At 37.6% G+C, this 17,128-nt stretch overlaps 1 protein-coding gene across 1 annotated transcript in view; it reads right to left on the reverse strand.

Annotated features, from left to right (window-relative positions):
- Nucleotides 1–1,057: 1,057 nt before the first annotated feature.
- LOC146145381 (titin-like) overlaps nucleotides 1,058–17,128 on the reverse strand; it is a 132,331-nt gene continuing 116,260 nt past the window's right edge. Inside the window, exons 140-155 of the mRNA XM_083390546.1 lie at nucleotides 16,218–16,365; nucleotides 15,544–15,665; nucleotides 14,810–14,969; nucleotides 14,050–14,180; nucleotides 12,355–12,502; nucleotides 11,985–12,106; nucleotides 11,252–11,415; nucleotides 9,676–9,784; nucleotides 8,979–9,087; nucleotides 8,042–8,181; nucleotides 6,438–6,858; nucleotides 5,478–5,665; nucleotides 4,738–4,871; nucleotides 3,873–4,065; nucleotides 2,175–2,367; nucleotides 1,058–1,625 (exon numbers count right to left, since the gene is read on the reverse strand). Of these exons, the coding sequence (XP_083246672.1) occupies nucleotides 1,493–1,625; nucleotides 2,175–2,367; nucleotides 3,873–4,065; nucleotides 4,738–4,871; nucleotides 5,478–5,665; nucleotides 6,438–6,858; nucleotides 8,042–8,181; nucleotides 8,979–9,087; nucleotides 9,676–9,784; nucleotides 11,252–11,415; nucleotides 11,985–12,106; nucleotides 12,355–12,502; nucleotides 14,050–14,180; nucleotides 14,810–14,969; nucleotides 15,544–15,665; nucleotides 16,218–16,365 (2,615 nt within the window). The 3' untranslated portion in view covers nucleotides 1,058–1,492. The remainder of the gene's footprint in view (nucleotides 1,626–2,174; nucleotides 2,368–3,872; nucleotides 4,066–4,737; nucleotides 4,872–5,477; nucleotides 5,666–6,437; nucleotides 6,859–8,041; nucleotides 8,182–8,978; nucleotides 9,088–9,675; nucleotides 9,785–11,251; nucleotides 11,416–11,984; nucleotides 12,107–12,354; nucleotides 12,503–14,049; nucleotides 14,181–14,809; nucleotides 14,970–15,543; nucleotides 15,666–16,217; nucleotides 16,366–17,128) is intronic.

The following is a 17,128-nucleotide window of genomic DNA, read 5'->3' on the forward strand; positions in this document are numbered from 1 at the left end:
AACATTTTAAACATGGCATAACTTGAGTCTTTAAAATACAAGTCGTGACGTCATGCTGGAGTGAACCGCTTTTGTTAACAGGTTCGGTTAAGGTTAATGTTCTTTCAAATTATTCGGTTCAGCTCCTTAAAATCGTTCAAAAAACGGTTCAGGTTCGGAAAAAATGACCCAAAACCGGTTCATAAATTTCCGGTTCGACTCCCTGAAAATATTCCACCATTACGCTATTCCACTGTAGAGGGCACGATTTATTACCGACTAAGAGCTTTTGTGTTGACGGTTCAATTTACGCTCTTTCGGCTCATGTGACAGAATTATTGCCTACGTCTACGCGCACCAAAGTGTGAAGTGCTTAATGGTTTGTTCGGCATTTTCTCTGTGCGGTCAGCTGTTGGATTTGTGTAATTAAGACCGCTATCCGCCTGAACACTAACTCTTCTTACCTATCGACTTGTGCTGTTTACAGCGTTGATTGTTTGAAACTGGTTGTCGTTCATCAGCTAATACATTTCTAATCACCAGAACGTCTTGTGGAGGCTCGCGAGTTACGCACCTTAAAGTGGAAGTCAGAACGAAAGTGTCAATTAGAACACTCTTCGGTTGAATAAATTATTATAAGCTCAACAAACTAAACACGTGCCCCACACCACCCTAACAACTCACAGTTTGCTGCGTTATCAGTTTTAAGATTGTGTACTGCGCATGCTGCTGAAAGAAAAAACTGTCACGAACACAACACTGTGTCGGCTATTCTGGAATATACTTCGGCGCTTTTTAGCCGATACCCAGTTTCCAGTTTCGCTTGGTTTCTCAGTCGCACAAAAACGCACGTGTTTACTTGTAATGCAGAATGTCCTGTTTTAGCGCAGTAAACATCAGGCCACTTTTGGGGTATTGCAACGTGATACGAACAGCTATAGTCGCAAACAACAAGTTTGACGCCCACCAAAGCCACAAGTGGTATGCGTGCTAGGGGTTGCCGACCCCTGATGTAGCCTACTACATGGGAAATGTTGAATCGACCTTTCGGTAATTGCGAGTAAAACCATATTTTTACATACATTTATTTTGGCGCAAAAAGCAAGAAAACGAACGTCGGTTGGCAATAAATACACAATTTTGGCAGCGAAGGAACGGGTAGATTTTTATAATATCAAAAAAGGCATATATCGAACAAACGAGCCTGACAAATTTCAGCAACAGTCGAGTTGGAACAGTCGATATTGGAAGCACTCCGCTTTTCAGTGTAAGCGCGAAACGTATTCCGCGTAGCATTATCCCGATTGCATTTCAAACTTTAATTTAAAATTTTCTACAAAGTACACTAAGTTTGACATCGCGGTGGGATAGCAACACTACCCCTTGGGACTTAAAAATCTTTCTAAATATAGGCAAAAGAAGAAAAAACGTCAAAAAGCAGGAAAAGACACAAAGTCTCACAGGTAGCTGCTACACGATTCAGTGCAAATACTTGATATCCACGAAAATACGTTTATCCACCCGCGCCGGCGGCATTGGTGAGAACTACCCGCAGTTTCGGACTCGGAGCCGATCTTCGACCGTTTATCATGTTCTGACTGACCACAGTGACGTCATAGACGGGGTAGACCAACCGCGGGACGTTCCTGCAACAAGCGTGAAATGAACTTTAGTAAACGCGCCAAGAACAGGTGGAAAGGCAAAAAAACAAAACACGCACGCTAGAGAAGAAGGATATTGTTTTTTCGTATTTTTTAAATTGTTCAACCTAGTTTGTCGTTGGAAGGCGGAAAAGGTACGCTTTGCATGTGTCCGGATTGCTGTTTTAAACAACTTTGTATTGACAGAGTTAATAATAAAAAAAAAAAATTTCGGTTCTTTGTGGTTTTCCGAATTCTAACCTATTGCATCGAAAAATCAGTAAGAAAGGAAGTTCTATAACGATGATGAGATATGTACAAAAATAAATAAACAAATAACTTAAGCCTGCACGATTAAGGTGTGTGAAAGCTTGATGTTTTTGACGGCTTACTCGCCCTTGGAAGTCTTGCAAAGGGTATCAAAAGTGCCTCTAATCACAAAAAACAGGAGAATAAAATAATAGCTTCGCAATTTTGCATTTCATACATACGCAGGAGCAGCGACACTCCCAACAACAACAAAAAACTCACACTCTGTAAAAACAAAAAACTCACACTCTGTTTCCCCGGATCAGGCGCACGGTCCGGCTAAGGACGTTGGTTCCGGCTCTGTAGAACTGAATGTGGTAGCGAATAAAGATCGGCGAGAGGTTGCGCACCAGAACCGGCTGCCAACTGAGCACCACCGACTTTCTGGTCGACGAAGCCACGCGGAGGCCGGTGGGTGGCGCCAGCGAAGCTAGAGGAGCTGAGAACGTTTCAAGCACGAGTTTTATTATCTGTGCTTTAAATTCTGAAAATCTCTAAATTCATAAAGTTAAGTGGGCTGGCCTTTAGCCCAACCTGTCGCTTCTTGATAGGTGCTACTTTTTTTTCTCGCCCGTCTTTCTATTTTGTTGTTTCAGCGTAATAAAAAAAGCACGAGTTTTATTAGTGGGGGATAAATAACTTGATAGAAGGTCTTTGTAAATAGCCACATGTCTCCTCTCAATAGGGTAATCAGGTGGCACTATATAAAGACAAATTGTATTGATATTTTGACAAACTTTTGCACAACCATGCGTCAAGAATTCAATACAGTTTGTCTTTATGTAGTGCCACCTAATCTCCCTTGATATAAAGTGGTTACCGGTGTTGATCTGATATCGTAATGAGTTGGTACATTGCCGACACGGTTGGCGACTTAACGCCATTTATTAAATTACAAAGGTAAATCTAAGAAAATATTTAAGCTTATATTGGAGCATAACGGTTGACAGTTTTTTGGTTAAACATATTAGGAATAATACAAAGATTTTGGTTAAACATATTATTAATAATCGGAAAAACAGCAATTCACTTTGGACGCTGTAAATTTAACAGTTTTGCTTGCTTGACCTTACTTATGACGTCTATGCTCAGATCACCAGCTGTACTTTTCAGACAAATATCATTTATAAGACATCCCTAGTTATTAGATGGCTACCGAATGCATTGTTGTCATGTTTAATGTTGTAAGGTCACCCCAGTTTGGGTATTAACTATGTCAACGATTTTCGAAAAAGGAAAAAAAAAACGTTTGGCACCGCCAAGAAATCTAGCGGTGAGGTTTAATGACCTTGGCCATAATGAGGCTGTCTACCTTACTTAAACGAAGACCAACCTGTAAAGGGCTACGGGATCTTTTTCACAAATGTAGTGTTTCAAGCACAACTACGGAACTGCATAAAACTTTTAAATTTTTAATTAATATTACTCTGCCTGGCAGAAACAGTTTATATATGTCTGAGAAATACTGCGAAGTGACATGTATTCAATCAGTCTGGCGGCTGTAGCTTTGGCCAAAATCGATAACCGGAATAACATTTAAAGTGTGGGACATCCAAAGTCATTAGTTGACTAACGATGCGTTGCTGTCACGTCTAATGTTTTAAGGCCACCCAGTTTGGTAAATGGCGATGTCTCTGAAGGGCTACTGATTTTTTTTACAAATTGCTACCAAATTATGCTATAGAAACGGCTTTTTGCACGACTAGACAAATCAAACGAGTCGACCTTGGCATATGCGACATGTCTACGAAATATTAATCAAAAGCAGAGCTCCTTTGGTAATTGTAATTCTTAACCAACGTCTTCGACGAAGGCAATTTGCATAGGTTGCCGAAACGTTGGTTAAGAATTACAACTACCGGAGGAGCTGTTTGGATTAATATTCTCATGCATGGTGGAAACACTTTATATATGTCTGAGAAATACTGCAAAGTGACAACATACTTGAAGACCCTATCCTGCTTTGGATGTCGGTGGCCGGGACGGCCGCTCGCTTTTTTGTGGTCACCGACCTCTGCGCCGAGATGCCAGTTCCGGTCGTCACCGGCTTGGCGGAAATGACGTAGGTGGTGTCGGCCTTAAGTGACGTAAATGTGACGCGCTTGTGCGCGGAGGTGATCAGCTTTGTTTGCAGCATCTGTCGAAAGCGATAGGAATGGGGTGATTATTTTGGTAGCTATATAGTTGCAGGAATCACAATAAGTGGAAAAAAGTGATTCGAGCAATCGATTATTATTATTATACAAATATAATCTAATTATTTACCAAACATTGTATGGTTAGAGAGCAGGTTTATAAAACTGGAAAAAAGTAATTGTTTTGGCTTTTTAGAAAGCAACTTTTACCTGTAGGTACGATTAAATTGTATAATTCTCATGTGTTCGACTTTAGGTGTTTAAGTTAAGGAAATATGATTGTAATTTTTCTAAACATTCTAAACGATGCAAAATTATGAAAAGGAGCAAAAATATTAGTTGTTAAGAACAGATAAATGTGTCAAGCGTCAGGACTTACGAACTGCGAAAGAACATTACTTTGTGTTAGGTGCTACATATATGTCAAGATTTTGCTGACATCTAATAATATTTAACAATAAATTTACAGTGTGTTTTCCGCTATTTTCCAACCACAAATCTCCAGAACACCTTTACTGCATAACAACTAGTGGTTTAAAGCTGTTCTTTTTCCTAATCCATTTACAATCATACGTTATTCACATTTTTGTGTCTCGTGGCATTTCATTGCTTATCGGATGAGGGAAAAAGAAGAAACTTAAAAATTTGAAAACAAAAATAAAAACCGATGTTACCTTGGTTGACCCAAGTTCCTTGATGTCAATAATGAGGGTGCTGACACCCTTCGGGAACTTCTGCACCGTCACAGTTGCGTAGTTAAAACCCAACGACGTCACGTTAAACCTGAGGGACGATTCCTCGGCGGGAACTAAATGAAAAGAACATAACTGTCACGGACTTTAACAGAAGCTATACGACTAAAGCCTATCCTAAATTATATAGGTCTAAAAGGTTTTATAGCGATTTTATAAAACAAGATCTGCGAAAAGTGTGGAAAAAGTTGATTTCGACTTCACCAAATAAAAAGTAACAAAGTAACAATGTTTAAATCGTGTTATGTCGAGAGAAAATGTCTTTTTGAATCATTTGAATATTGCGATTTTACTATGGTGCCATAATTAGATTTCTCTGGGATTATTTAATAATTTATTGCACAAAGGGGTTGATTTATTGTCCCGAGTGATTGCTCGGGCCAATTTAACATGTAAAAAGTAGTAGTAGTTGCTGCTATAAGTTGCAATATGAAAATGTTATTGTGATGCGTGTGCCAGGCAATACAAATTTCAAGTTATCTCATCTAAAGGGCGGTTTAAGTCTCGCATACTTTCCCAAGTATATTTTAAAATTAATAAGTTTTGCGGTACAGAGTTTGATGACCACTGTTTTAAAGCAAAGTTGTTGCGGCGTGTATTGTATCCAGCAATATGCAAATAAGTAACCCGGATTTAACACCTACGCCTGTCTAACCACTTACGCGTTCTGACGTTAATCTTGCCGACGATGTCCGGAATGACGTCACCGCGCAACGTGGTCGGCCGGATAGTGACGTCATACTCTGTGTCGGGTTCTAGGTTGGAGATAAAGACTCGCTTTCCTCCGCGCAGTCCCTCGAAAACCGGAACTGACGCGTCGCCTTGCAGTTTCGTCACAGTAAGCTTGAACCTTAACAAATTTAAGCGATTTTTGCAGGTTATAATTTTTTTTAATTGAAATGCCTCTTCGGCGACAATTTAAAATTTCTAATCCGACACCGTTTTTTTTTTTGTTTGTTAACCGACTTTTTGTGTCGCAAGGCTTTTAAAGTGAAAATAATATTGTTTACTATTTATCGTTTATTTCTCCCCGTCATAAAACAACTAAAACAGTAGAGATCTGCATCAAATGCGTTTTTTTGCAGCCATTACACTTGTTTGAGCAATTTGGCATCTAAGGATCATGGGGCCGCTAAGAGTAAGAGGGCGAAGATTAAATTAAAACTATGATGAACCCTGTGTTTTCGGAAAGCCTTTTACCGAAATCCGTTGGCCTAGTCAGCAGGCAGATCACGGCATACTAATTTGGATTCCATAGCTTAGTTATTGGAAAATGGGTGATATTGCACAACATTTTTGTTCGCGGTGAGTAGTTCAAGTGCGCATATATTCTTTTAGTACCCTTTTTACAGCATTTATGTAGAAAAATAGCGATGTCCATTTGAAAAAAGTAACATCACTTCTTAATTAAAACGACCCCAAAAGTTGTAGAGATAGTCAAAATACATACATGAAAAATTCAAATTACTTGCAAGATACATAAACATAACATAAAAAAATGTATTGAATGTAACTAAGTGCCATAGCTGATGTATTTAAAAAAAATGACGAACAAATTTTTCCAGGGCCTAATGCTATAGCCTTAGTAGCCTAATGGTTAATCCGGCCCTGGTGTGGCTCACCTGTGCACGTTCTGGTAGCCGACCCACATCACTTGAAAGCCGGTTGAGGTGATAGAACGGGAGGGCGCGAACGTCGAGAGGATTCGTTCGTTCGTGAGCGAGTTGCCGACGCGAACAACAATCGACTCGTCGCGCTGAAAGATGACCGCCCTTAGTTCCTCGCGGAAGATCGGCGCCAGGAGAATCTCGACCTGACGGGCTGTGACGTCACGCAGGGCCGACGCGTCACCCGGTGACGTCAGCAGGACGGAGACGGAGCGCGACAGGCGTCGGCTGAGGGATGTCACGGTGGCGTTGGAGACCGGGCGCGTCTGTTGTTGTAAGACCTTGATTTCGCGAGCGATCGAAATTAGGCTCTCGAAGGCGGCGCCGCCTACTATCTGGCGCTTCTTGCGGTGGTCGGCGATCTTTTTTGGCGAACCTGTTTGCGAATGTGTTTGTGTCAGAGTCAATTTATGTATTTGTCGAAAAAAATACTTGATGGCCCCGTGTTCACGTTAAAAAACAAACAATTTTAATTGATAAAATCTAAACGAAGCACCAAGTATTTTTTTTGGTAATTCGCAAAGTTCAAACAAATATTACAAAAATTTCTGGTCGATGTGACTAATTAAAAACTGGAAGACAACATTTTGAATATCTATCAGGGAATCAAGTTTAAAGTAAATTGCAATATTTATTTTTGTACTTGGCCTGAATCAGGTGCTCCCATTGACCTAATAAAACACATATCAATAAATAAAACGCTAACAGGTAATTTATTGCTCACGTTAGATGGTGTGCAATAATAAGCTTAATGAATAAAAAAAAAATTATTAAGACAATCAGTGTTAAAACGTTTTTTTTTTAATTTGTAGCTTTTTATGACAATCTCATAGATTACTTCACTATGTCATGCCACAAAACAACTACAATCTCATAAACATATATGCTGTTATCAAATTTAACACTGAAGCGTAGTCCAATCGCACCAAAGGCGAAAAAAACACGGCACAACATGGCATAGTGCGCATATAGGCGGAAAAGACGTTCTTAAAAGGGTAAAAAAGTTTAATATTTTCTTTAAACTGGTAATTATATAGTTGTGCTCATGGCCTGCCCCCTGGATTCGCCCCCAGACGGCCGTACAGACAGTGTTGTAAACAAGTCATTTCAAAACGACTTAAGTACCAGTCAAGTCATTTGCAAAATAACTTAAGTCAATGTCAAGTGTTTTTGAATAAATAACACGTCAAGTCCTAGTCCAAGTCATCAGTTGCGCAAGTCAATTCCCAGTCAAGTTATAATTTGTGCAAGTCAACTTCATGTCACGTCCTTGTCATAAAGCTAAAATTATTAGAATTTTTAAACAAGTACGATTATAAACAATAACTGAACTAAAAAATAAGAAAAAAAACAAAAAAAAAAAATAAGAAAAGCAACATATAGCTAGCGATTTGTTTTATGTGCAAACATTTGGATGAATAGCCCAATTTTATAAAAAAATACTTAAAGAAAACACTGTCCAAAAGACTTAAGTCAAGTAAAGTCATTTTTTTCCGAAAGACTTAGGTATAAAGTCATTTTGCCCAAATCACTGAAACCCTACTGCAAAGCACACAAACCTGATGTTTGGCTGAACGTTGCTTTCACTGCGCTCTTCATTTGTTCCAAGTGCTCTCTGACCTTTGACCTGAATGCGGCCTGCTCAGGTCCGAGAACTCCGATTCGATTCTGTCGCTCGTCGTCGCCCTCTTGCGGCGAACTAGAAATATTAACAGTGAGTTGAGAATCGGACAAAAGAGTTGTTTTATTGAGGTTAGATAGTACATTATTTTTAAGAATTCCTGCAGCGCATATCAAAATTGTTGGGCTTCGACCTCATTGGGAACGACAAATCAAAATGTTTAAAGGGCGGCTATAAAATTGATTCAACGTATTTTTTTCTACACCGAAAGGTTAACTTATCAAACAATAGTGGATTAACAAATTAAGGAACTTCTCTGTATGCTGAAGGAAATTTTAGCATAGGAACCTGAGAAAATAACCTTTGAACGTTTTAATTTAGTGTATTTGTTTGTTTGAGCTTAATTAATGACGTCATTTGTATTGGATCGCGGCTATAAAAAAATGCGCGAAAACCCAGGTAGGGCATGCTTTCATATGGGAAAGTTTTATTGTGCGTTTTGACTGCGGTGTAAGCCTGTTATGTTATAATTAGTTTTGGCGCAATAGATTAAGATTCGTGTCATGGCCAGCAGATCTAAACGTTTTGCAACTGCTGTCTTATAAGAGGGGGGGTTAAAGCTGGATCGAAAGGTTTGGAGCCTTTTCAATCCGTAAATAAGGTGGCACTGTTAAACGACATCAGGTAAGAGTACGATTATCCTAAATTTATTTCTATAAACGAGGGTTGTGTGAAAGCTTGCCAACACTATAATACATTTTATTCTTGAACAGTGTTACCTGATTTCGAGATTTCAAATTAGACAAATAAGACTATCAACATGAATCGCAAACTGTGTTTTCACCAATACAAACTTTAATACAAACTTGACTTACTCGGGCACGTCCTTGAAGGTTTTCAGCAAAGCGACCACAACCGACTTTAAGATGTCGCCAGTCGGATCGCTGGTCGCAGTTACTGTCCTCGCGAATTGAGCTGACGGAGCTACATAAAGAGATAAAGCTTTGTATTGATAAAATGCCAACCGGGTGAGTATCAGCATATTCGCACTAAGCCTATTTTTCTTGGGATAACGGTTAAACCTCGAAGATTTTTTTCACTTTTCTAAAAAATTTTTTAACTTTGCTGAATTGCAATTTAGTATAAAGGTCCGTACAATAATAAGAGGATTTATGAGGGGACATACTGCTATTTTCAGTTAACTCATGTTTCGTTTTTTTTTCGGGGGACATTTATTGGTGTTGGTGGGAAAGTTCTCTTGATACTGCAGTGATTTTTTTAGAAATTACAATACTCTCGATAAAATATAATTAATCCTGAAGCACAAATGTTAACTATCACGTGCTGTGTGTGATTAGTTCAGTTGACCTGAAGAAAAATGCTAATACTTCCATTGCGTCGGTCAGTAACGGTTTGCAACGCAAAAATATGCAATAGTTTACGCTTCAATTTTATTCAAAACGCTTCAAACAACACGCAGTCAAAGTCGTAAAAAGTAGAAAATTCCCAAGCGCAAAATTCCATCCATTGGCAAATCGTTTTACTTTCAAGAATGGCAAAAGCACGACTTACCCGTCTTGATAAGCACTGGGTCGCTGTGGGAAAGTGTGACGGAGTCGCTGCTCACTGCCTGAACGGACACGTTGAAAAACGTTCCCGGATTTAATCCGAAGACTCGAAACTAGATAAAGAGAAGCATTTAAAGGTAAACTCCAATCCTGTAGGATAGAAAGAGAAAGGCTCGGTGGATAGATGTAACGACAAAGTATATATTACATACAAGGTGGCAAAGTCAACTGAACTATAATTTGTAAATTTCTGAAAAAAAAACAACATTTGGAAATCGTGTGACACTGTTGAACAACAAATTGTATTGAGAATGTTGTTCAAGTTGTTGAAGACAAAAACAAAGAATAAAAACACAGGGGCAGAATCTTTTATCCGCAACGGAAAACCTTTTACAGTGTTAAATAACACGCTTTTTGTCTGTTTTTATAAGCTATTACTACAGTTGGAACGCAGTTGGAGATAGTCATTGCGACAGAAACGTACCGAAAACAAAGATTTATTTCGTGTGTCAATTAAATGTAGCTATCAGAGCTCGTAGCGCAGCATTAAAAAAAATTTCGTGGGAAAATAAGAGTTGAAAAAGTACCAATAGATGAACATTCCTGAAAAGCTCTGGGTTTCAAAGATCCAAGGCATGACTATATAATATATATATATATTCGTGTATGAGCCTAATAGGGAGGTCAACCAGTGGAAGACCAAAAGCGACATTGTTTACTTTAAATCCAACACAATGTATTTAACACTAAGAGGATCACAGACATAAATATACCACCGCATTTTTTCCTAACTAATATACCTAATTTTATAGTTGGGTGGATTTATATTCCTTCACACTTAAACATGATGAGTATAGGCTACTCGAACACAAATTGTTATTCTTCATGGAAGATACAAACCAAACGGAATGCAATCACGCTTTCAAAGCCTGAAATAATATTTAGTTACTAGGTTTCAGTGTTGTAAGCAAGTCATTTTGAAAAATAACTTAAATCCAAGTCAAGCCTTTTTGCAAAAAAGTCCCAGTCCAAGTCACCGGTTGCCCAAGTCAAGCCATTATAAGAGCAAGTCATTTTTAATTCATATTATTGACATAAAAGTAAACTGTTAAACTATTAAAATTTGTAAACTCGTGCGATTATGAGCAACAATTTAAATAAAAAAATGACACCAAAGCAATATACGGCAATAAAAATGTTTAATGTGTAAAACTTGGGACAAAATTTAATGGAAAACACTTAATTTAATCCCAAGTTATTTGACAAAATTACTTAAGTACAAGTCAAGTAATTTGTCCAAAAGATTTAAGTCAAGTCAAGTCATTTTGGTCAAAAGAGTTAAGTCAAGTCAAGTCAAGGTATTTGAACACAGTGACATTACAACACTGCTAGGTTCCAAGGGAACTAATAGGATCTCTGTCGAGTCCGGCAAAAACATTTAACTTTAGTAAATAAAAAACAAACATAAATCTAACATAAAGGGAAACCGCATGAAACCGGATAAAGCGCCTTATGTGTCTAGTGAGCCCTGGTCTATCCCGGAATAATAAAAAATGAAACATCTTAAATTGCCCTCTTACCTCGTTCGTGGATAGACCGGTAAAAGTGCGTATCCTTCTGTTACCAATTGAAACAATAAGGTTGTAGCTTCGAGCGAACGGCGTCGGCGTCCAATCCACCATAAAACCGTCCGATCGTATCTGACTGATCGTCACTCCGCTGACGTCATCAGCATTCGGGTATGCTGTAAAAATTTAAAAACTCAACTTTAGAAAACAACTTAAAACACCAATATTCTGTAAATTATTGTCGTTTTAAATTACTTGGTTGGGGATGGTGAAAAACACGAAATTATTTTCAATGAAAAAAACGAGAATAAGAGCTAAGTCGTTATCAGTCTGAAACAACGAATAAGACAAATTATAGAATGCAAACAAACTCTATAATAAGAGTAACAAACTTGACAGATAGATTAGTATTATGACCTTGAACATTGTAATTTCGAAAAATATAAACCTTGTTTTTTTTTACAAAGAATGGTCTCAAATGCGCATAATACTTTAATTAAGTGTGTTTATCAAAACAAAAACATGTGGACGCAACCATTTTAGTAATTACTAATTACCTAAATAAAAACAGCTACTACAAAAGACCAAATAATTAGACTAAATTATTTAAAACGCCAAACAACTAAATCGCGGTTTTTGAATCGGGCACATGTTTACTGTAATACAGATTAAAGTTAGTTAATGCTGAAGAAAAAAACCATAGTGACTCTCAGAACAAAGGTGCAAGACTGGGCGTCCAACTTACGAATGGTGACTGGTACTTCCGACGAAGGGTTCGAGTTGAAGTATTGGCCGAGGGAAATCACCGAGAGTCTGTAGCTGTTTCGATGCTGTAAGCGAAGGATGGAATACGGCGGGGTGGCGTTTCTAGAAAACACGTACGTTACACACTACACAGGGTTGCTATATAACCAGCTTGCATGCGTTTTGTGCGCCTTTTTATTTTTAATTAAACTGTTTTCTTTGGTATATTAATTACTTCTTTAAATATACATTAATATTTCGATTAGGAGTTCATGGACACCCTAAAACTATTTCACGGACCCCAGTTTAAGAACCTCGGAGTTAGAGCCTTTTTCGATTTTAAGCCCAAATAGCGAAAACCATATACTAACTTGAAAACATCCACCGTTCCGGTCTTGGTGTTCTGCGCGCGCACCTGGTAACCTATGGAGCGTAACGCTCGCTCCCACGTCACCGTGACCACGTGGGGCGTGATCTGCAGCACCTGAAAATCCCCTGGAACGGCCGGCACCAGTCGACCTGTGGCGCAACAAACAAATGTATGTAATGCCGTAATATGGAAATGTTTACAAAAACCCTAACAGTACTATTTTGTTCAGGAAAAAAATTGGCTCATAGGTTGTTTGAATGAAATAATAAATTTTAACCTTTAAATGTGCCTCTTAAAGAAAAAAATAATTTTACATTTGGGCTAAACGCTTATCGTTTAAAAGAATAAAGTAGAGAAATTATAAGTGCTTAAAACTTAACTTGTGATATTTATTAAAGGCCATAATGCTATTTTTTCGCCCTAATTCAATTTCGTTTGCGTGTTTTATTCTAATGTTCCAGTGATATGGTTCCGAAGAGTTATGGCATATCTTCGCAGACCAATAACTTCATATCAAACAGTTTATTTTACTTACAAGGAGTATATAAAACATAGAATTGTTAAGTTTATATTATTATATATAAAAACTTAAATATTTGTGAATTATTATTTTGATTTTTTAAAGTGTTTGATGTAAATTGTGTGTAGGGAGAAGCCATACAAATACAAAAACAGGCTGAGATAGCGAAAAATGCCTTTCGGGTTATCTCGCGTACTTATAGTGCGGGTGTTAGCGTTAATGCAGAATACGATTCATATAAACGAAATTTATACGAAGGTTGCACGAACTACTGTATTGTGATAACAACAAAATAAAGAACAGTTATTTTGTTTTACTCTGACAAAAATAGTGGTAACGATCTATTTTTGTTGTAACTGTGCAAATGTAAAATATTTCGAATGTCATTAAACAAATGACAAGCGTATTTTGGTTCGTTTTTTAGTTCAATCTACCCTTGATAAGCATTTCGCTCGGAAATGTTTTCAAATTCGGTAGGGAGTTTTAACTTGTCTACGATTAAATCGAAGATTAAGCAATAGCGAGTAAAGCAAGATAATAATTGCAAAAATTATTACCTTTTTGCACAATTATGCTCAAAAGCGGCAAAGCATTGTTAAGCAGGGCACAGAATATAGGAAAACTATTACGATGTTTGTTCAACCAAATACCCAGTCAAAGCGTTGCTTAGTTTTGAAGAAAATAACGCTGCCATCAAGCGAAGCTTTGCATTGAAACGTCAAAAAAATTGCTAGCACAAGACATTACATGTGGTAGTGCAAAAGCATGTATAACGGAGGAAGGCAAAGATAAACCTTCTTACAGGGGTTTGACAAAAAAGCAAAAAAAAATCGCATAGAATACGTTAAAATTAGTTTTATGGATTAACAACTATTACCGAATTTTAGAAAGGGTACACAAAAGCTTTTTTTGCGAATTTTGGGAGGTTTTTAGAGGAACAAACACGTTTTGGTAACGTTTCCAGGTTGTCATACGCAAAGAAAATCAAGTCAGGTTGGTTTTAATGCAAGTCAAAGCCGAGTCATTTGGTTAAAAAAGTCACATTGCGACCCGTTTACCTCCGTCATCCTCCCTTTCAGCTTGCTCTAGAATTTCAGCATTGTTACGTCAGAATTGTCGTGAACAGCACAACAGCAACAACAAAGCAGCGGCTTGTTTACGTTTAAAAATACTCACGGGTCCGCGTCTTGACTACGTCGCTCTCGCGCGATTTGTCGCCCTCGCGTCCGACGGCCACGTATGTGATGTCATAAAGGGTGTTTTGCGCCAGATCGGACACAATTGTCGGAGGAAATTGCGGCACACCTCTGAATACATTAAGGTGCCATGTTTATTTTCGGAAAATCGCTCGATTAGGTTTTAACATATGGGAATAGGAAAATGTCTACCATCTTGCAATAAAACAAATTGCATTTTCTACTGGAACTTCAAAAAATAAAATTAGTTGCATATAAGGAAATTACTTTTGTTTGCAAACCCCGGGAACCCCAAACAACAGCATTGCTACTACAAAATTTCTTTTGCAAGATTCGATTTTTCGAAACTAATTGTTATTAAACTACAATAACTCATTTTCGTTTTGTAATTAAGGGAGGTAGTTTGGCCACATAATTAAAAGTATTTCTAAGTATAGCTCATGGTCTTGTAAATTAGTTTTCCAGCTACTTGCACTATTTTATTGTTTTAATAAATAATGATTAACAGGACAGATTACACAAAAAAAATATTATTATTAGTTTTTCTTATTGTACGAGTTTTTGTCATTTTTTTGTCAACTGTTTGTCTCTGCAACGCATTTATTTGTAGTGACGTCAACCCAAAACCTTAACTTCATAAACAAGAAATGCACCATTTATATTACAAGTTAACGTGTAAAGTGTACACTGAGTGTACAGTGTACGTATAAATCCTAGAAAACTGCAAATAAAATCCCCACCCAATCCTTATGGTCGGCTCTCTGCGACTTCGCAGTATAATGTCATAGCTTCCCGCGTGTTCCACCGGTTGCAACGTCACAATGAACGAATCGTGCGTCACTGATCGAATGGATAGAGGCGGGCTTAGTCGGTTTCTAGGCATCACGGGTGAAGGGTGTCCTGGTAAATAAAAAATATTTCAACTTGTAAGCATAAAGCGTTATCGAAGGTATTCCATAATTGCCGTACAGTGTGAAGTGTTTCCATCACTCACGTAGATTTCTGATGAATTAACTTATGTATTGAAAAACAAACATTCTTTGTCCGTTAGGTAAACATTGGACTTAAGGACATGTTGTTAAGTAAAGCTAACGTTAAGAAAGCTAGTGTAAGTATTTAAAATGTGCAAACACTTGAAATAAACTCATTAAAAATACTAAAGCTATATCATAATCGATAAAATCGACATTTCTCTCTTTACAAACGTAATGGCAAAAACATTATCGAATCAGTGTAAAAATAAAGATAAAAACGATAACACATACATACATAAAAGAAAAAGGGCCAAAAATAACAGGAAAAGAAGGCGGTCTATGTATCTGTGAGTACACCACTAGGTATTAAGAAAATATAAAGGTTTTAGGCTTTCATTGAATTTACTAAAAACCCGTGTATTGTGTTCAAAAACTTGAATTAAATTTATTCAGGTTCAAAGATCCTGAAAAAACAATTACATGATATACAATTCACTCACGTGTTTCTAGCCTGATACTGAAGCTGGGCCTTGACCTTTCCAATCGGCCCACCGACGTCACACTTATGACGTAGAAACCGCGGTGACGTAACTTGGTGATGTTGTACGATGTTCCTTCGACTCTGAAAGTAAAGTTCGGCTACAGTTTTGTCGCTTTTATTAAGTCACCGTTTTTTAAAGTTGTACTTGTATTTAAGCCCTTTATGCAAATAGAATCAAGTTACTCATACTTGTCGTGAAACATTTACATTAAATTATGCTGAGCAAAGGCATGCATTTCAGTAAAGACCAAAAACGGTGATATTTATTTCTGTCCAAAGGTATGTTGAGACTCTTTGTGGTTAACAGACCATGTTTAAGTATTAAAAAGGCTATTGCTTTCAGGCTGTTTCCCCTGTTGCTAATTGATAATTCAAATACCAAGAATTTTGTAAAGAGTAAAAAGTTTGTTAAATCAGCAAGCGCCGCTGTGGGGCTGAGCGCAGGGGTGACCGATACCCGATATTTTCGGCCATCCGATGCGATACGTAATTACTTATTTAGGGTGGTCAAATCTTAAGCAAAAATAGGTGTCGTAATGCTTATTACGCCGAAATTTATTTTTGCGTAACGAAATTTATTATTCGTTGATTTCCTTAACATTATTTCCAAAAAAATATTTTACAACGTTGTACCTGGTATGTTTCACAATGCCGGTGTCGCTGTCCAAAACGGTGACGTCATAAGTCAAGGCACGTGCGGCCGGAAGCCACCTGATGACGACATTGTTGGCACGGACCTGATCGGCCCTGAGCCCAGTCGGCGTCTGGGGTGGGAACGGCCCTGTAAAAGTAAAGTGTCGTGTGTAAAACATATATAATATGTATGTATAATGTATATTCAAGATATAAAAGTACGTCGGCCTAATGTAATAAAACAATTTTTCCTGTGCAATTATATATAAATTATACAGTTTAGACCAGGGGTTCTTAAACTGGGGTCCATGGACCCCTTAGGGGTCCGTGAACTAGTTTTCGGGGGTCCATGAAGGCCTAATTGAAATATTAGTGTATATTTTAAAAGTTAACATTTTTTCAAAGAAAACAATTTAATCAAAAATAAAACGGTTTTGCACTGAATGTATATTTAGATTCCATTTTACTTTCACATTTTTTGGACCGAAATCAGCAGATTTATGAAGTTTGTATTGTGACGTCAATTTATGATGTCATTTTTGAATTTCTGTTCCCCTACCGTGGTCCACGCAAGGCCCCCAAAAAATCTTAGGGGTCCGCGGTAAAAAAGTTTAAGAACCCCTGGTTTAGACTAACGTTCCTCGATATTTGCACTTGGCCAAAGATAAAATCACAACTATAGATGCAAAAGCTAGTCATTTTATTCCGATACCAATTCACGATATTTTAAACAAAAAGTATCGCGATCACATCCCATACAAAACGCTGTCACTACTATCCTCAAACAAGCGATATATATGAAATTGAAATGTTTAAATGCATACAAGTTATTAGACCAAAGTTTCCTTTATTGTTAGGAAGTTTAAATACATTAAGTTGTTAGCCCAATATTTTTGATAAAATTACGTAAA

Source organism: Ascidiella aspersa, chromosome 5 (genome assembly GCF_963924565.1).
Source record: "Ascidiella aspersa chromosome 5, kaAscAspe10.2, whole genome shotgun sequence".
Classification (NCBI taxonomy): Eukaryota; Metazoa; Chordata; class Ascidiacea; order Phlebobranchia; family Ascidiidae; genus Ascidiella; species Ascidiella aspersa.